The 4,080-nt window shown below is 32.8% G+C and overlaps 1 protein-coding gene across 1 annotated transcript; it reads right to left on the bottom strand.

The window, feature by feature from the left end:
* Window positions 1-369: 369 nt before the first annotated feature.
* LOC109154404 (putative nuclease HARBI1) lies at window positions 370-3,451 on the bottom strand. Its single transcript, XM_019302203.1, has 3 exons — window positions 2,116-3,451; window positions 1,646-1,705; window positions 370-446 (listed from the first exon to the last, which is right to left on the bottom strand). Exons 1-3 carry the CDS (start codon window positions 3,449-3,451, stop codon window positions 370-372), a joined length of 1,473 nt encoding a protein of 490 aa, XP_019157748.1.
* Between the last annotated feature and the right edge of the window lie 629 nt (window positions 3,452-4,080).

The raw sequence follows: 4,080 nt of genomic DNA, 5'->3' as shown, positions 1-4,080 counted from the left end.
TAGTCGTGCAAACGCTGTCACTCAACCTCGTTTTGGCAATAACCGCTCTAAAATAAGATGCACTCAATGTGGCATTCTTGGTCACACCCAACAGGTAATACTGGCAACCCTCCAAATGTAACAGTATGAGGTAACACTCCAAGTGGCAACCCTACATGTTGGTAACCCACCCCAACGCGTTAAAATACAATATATATATATATATATATATATATATATATATATATATATATATATACACTAGTAATTGTCCCGTGAGATGCACGGTAAATAAATTGTAAATATTTAATTTATGCTTGTTATATTATAAATTGTGTGAAAACGCTTTAATTTATAATTTTTCGAGAACCGAAAAGAAAAAGTAGTTTTTTAAAGAACCGGGATTTCTTGAACTTGAGCATTCAGCAAAATATCATCAACAAATACCAAAAATCCAAAACCATTTTCTGATATCAAAAGACTCATATAAATTAACCACATACCTAACTGTTTTATATCAATAATTGTAATCTAACCTTCCACTGCTGACAACCAAAGAATTTCTGTTAACTATCACGTGCTACACATAACGGAGATTACAACCCACATTTGCAATACAAAGCGGGCTCATATTGCAAGTTTAAAATTACGCCTAGTAAAGTTGGATGAAGATGAAGAAAATGATCTTGAATTTGACAAAGACATTATTCTAGAATTCACAACGCCCTTCCTTAATGGAGATTGGAGAGAACGATCACAATATCTGTATCTTTTTCATAATTTTTCCTAAGCTTTATAAACACAATTATTAAATTTAGATCGTTCTTTTTAAAATAAAATAAAAAATTAGATGAGATAAATTCAGTACATGTTCATTGATTTTCTATTAAAAACAAAAAAACAAAATAAACGATTACTCTTTTAAAGTAACAAAAAACGTGAACACTCACTATTCCAAAATTGATTACAAAATTATATACTCCGTAATAAATGCTATGATATTTAAGTATATCTAACATAACACTCGATATAATACACAACTGTTTATCTTATCGCTAAGTTTCTACAACTAATATTAATTTGATTCATCTCACCAAAAAAAAAAATATTAATTTTTTTTTATTTACAACTAATAGTAATTTGATTTATCTCAACCGAAACACAAAGAACCAATAACGCCTCCACTGAGACTCGAACTCATAACCTTCCAAATAAAAGTCCTACCCTAGTACCATTAGACCACATAGTTTTGGTAAAAAAAAAAAATTAATTAATTTGATTCATAAAAATAATAACAGAACTAATATTGATTTGACCTTGGAAAATGCACTATAATAATAATAATTAATTAATAGTAATAATAATTATTATTAATAGTATTGATAATATTAATAATTAATGATAATAATAATATTAATTAATGATAATGATAATATAATAATATTAAAATGAGAGACGAACGAATCGAGAAGATTCATTTCTTCATCTCTGTCTCTCTCTACATTCATTTGCTTATTCCATTCTCCTACTTCTCTGTTCTCTCTATTTTTTTGAAAATTTCCAGTGCTAGATCTGTGGGGTGACTTATGAGAAGCTGAAATTTCATTGATCAATACATTTTGATAGATTTCAGATGAGACTCTACAATCGATGATACGTCTCCTACTTCCCTCTACTTTTCTGAAAATTTCAGTGCTTAGACCATCTCCAACCATTGCACCAAATTCTGCACCAAATTTTACACCAAAAAAGAATATTCCCAGCATATTCTTACACCAAATTTTTTTCATCTCCAACCCATTACACCAAATTCTGCACCAAATTTTATTCCTACACCCCTCATAAAGTTTATATTTATACTTTTATTCTTTTAACAAAACTAATAGTTGTAATTTAATAAATTAGACTTTAATTATATTATATATTATATATTTTATTTTTAATTAAATTATATTTAATATTAATTTTATTTTAATCGTCTTCTTGATAAGATCTTTAAAATGATATAATTTTATTTTAATAATATACAATTTATCTTTAATTTTATGTTTATATGATACAATATAATTATAATGCAAATATTATTTTATTCCACAATAATAAATAACACCCGCTACATTTAATTATTAGAATTACCATAATGTTCCCACATATGCTCGATCAATGCATCACGAAGCGCATAATGCGCTTCTTTATTTTTGATTTGCCTATGTCGAGCAAGAAACTCTTCAAAGACAATTCTTTCATCTCTACATATATCAACCTCAGGACCCGGTGCTTCTCTCCAACTTTGTATATCGACTTGCTCATCACGTTCATCTTCAATTATCATATTATGCATTATGATGCATGATGTCATTATATCATGCAATACATGTTTATCCCAAAAACGTACTGGTCCCTTGACTATTGCAAATCTTGATTGAAGGACCCCAAATGCACGTTCTACATCCTTTCTACATGCTTCTTGCATCATTGCAAATAACTTTTTCTTTGGTCCTAGGGGCTGATGAATAGTTTGCACCAGGGTTGACCATTTCGGATATATCCCATCAGCTAAATAATATCCTGTATCGTACACTTTCCCTTGAATAACATAATGAGCAGGAGGTGCCGTACCATTTGCAATGTTTGCAAACAAATGTGATGCCTCCAACACATTAATATCATTATTCGACCCCGGCAAACCAAAATGTGCATGCCAAATCCACAAATCATAATCAGCTACGGCCTCGAGAACAATAGTTGGTTCTCGACTACGCCCAGCATATTGTCCGGCCCAAGCTGTTGGACAGTTTTTCCAAGTCCAATGCATGCAGTCTAAACTCCCAAGCATCCCTGGAAAGCCACGCCTCTCACCAATTTCAAGCAACCTTGCAACATCATTAGCATCTGGCGCTCTTAGATAGCGTTGTCCAAAGACCTCTACGACCGCTCTGCAAAATCTCTTCAAACTTTCAATTGCTGTTGATTCTCCAATTTGGATGTATTCATCGGTTGCATCTGCTGCTACTCCATATGCCAAAATTCGAAATGCTGCTGTTACTTTTTGTAAAGTAGACAAGCCTAGTCTACCGATTGTATCTCTCCGTTGCACAAAGTAATTGTTGTGCTCTGCAACAGCATTGGCAATTCGTAAGAACAAATTTCGACTCATTCGAAATCGTCTACGAAATATTGCCTCATTATATTTTGGATTTTCTGAAAAATAATCAGCATGTAATCTTCGATCACCATCTTCACGGTCACGGTGAATCACTCTATGCCCAGAAATTGAACCGCCATGACTTGGGTTGATGGCTTGAGTAGACATAATCTCCAAACAGTAAGCCATGGCAGCATTGTTGTTAGCATACGTACTTAGTAGTGCTTGTTGTTGTGATTGTATTGTAGCAATGAGATCATCGTCATCCTCTTGCGAGGATGAAGATGGGTGTTGGGGTGATGATGAAAAGGGGTGTGAGGGATTCATATCTCAGGATTGCTATGGTGAAAGATAAGTGTGTATGCCATGTATTTATATATCTGATATGATATCTTTCCCAAATCCCAAAAGCAACTGTTTTCAACCGTAGGATTATATCACAACCATCTTAGCCATTAATTGGTATTCATATACTTCCAACACACAATCCAAGATCTGACATGATATCTTTCCCAAATCCCAAAAGCAATTGTTTTCAACCGTAGGATTATATCACAACCATCTTAGCCATTAATTGGTATTCATATACTTCCAACACACAATCCAAGATCTGACATGATATCTTTCCCAAATCCCAAAAGCAATTGTTTTCAACCGTAGAATTATATCACAACCATCTTAGCCATTAATTGATTTTTGCTTTCACTCTATATAATAGTACACCACCAAATCAGAAACCACAACTCTTTGAATTCTCTATTCATATAACTCATGGCTCTTTGAATTCTCTATTCTATATTCCTCTCCATCCTCTTTTAAAAAATGTCCAAGGCACGCACAATTCGAACTAGTTCATACTCTATTGAGGAAGATAAACTCCTTTGTCATGTGTATGTTAATATTTGCCAAGATAAAGCTACGGGTCATCATCAAGCTAGGGACGTATTTTGGACTCG

The sequence above is a fragment of the Ipomoea nil genome, unplaced genomic scaffold (genome assembly GCF_001879475.1).
Source record: "Ipomoea nil cultivar Tokyo-kokei standard unplaced genomic scaffold, Asagao_1.1 scaffold2647, whole genome shotgun sequence".
Lineage (NCBI taxonomy): Eukaryota > Viridiplantae > Streptophyta > Magnoliopsida > Solanales > Convolvulaceae > Ipomoea > Ipomoea nil.
The sequence above is the reverse complement of the archived record's forward strand: the minus strand, read 5'-3'. Positions and strand labels throughout refer to the sequence as shown.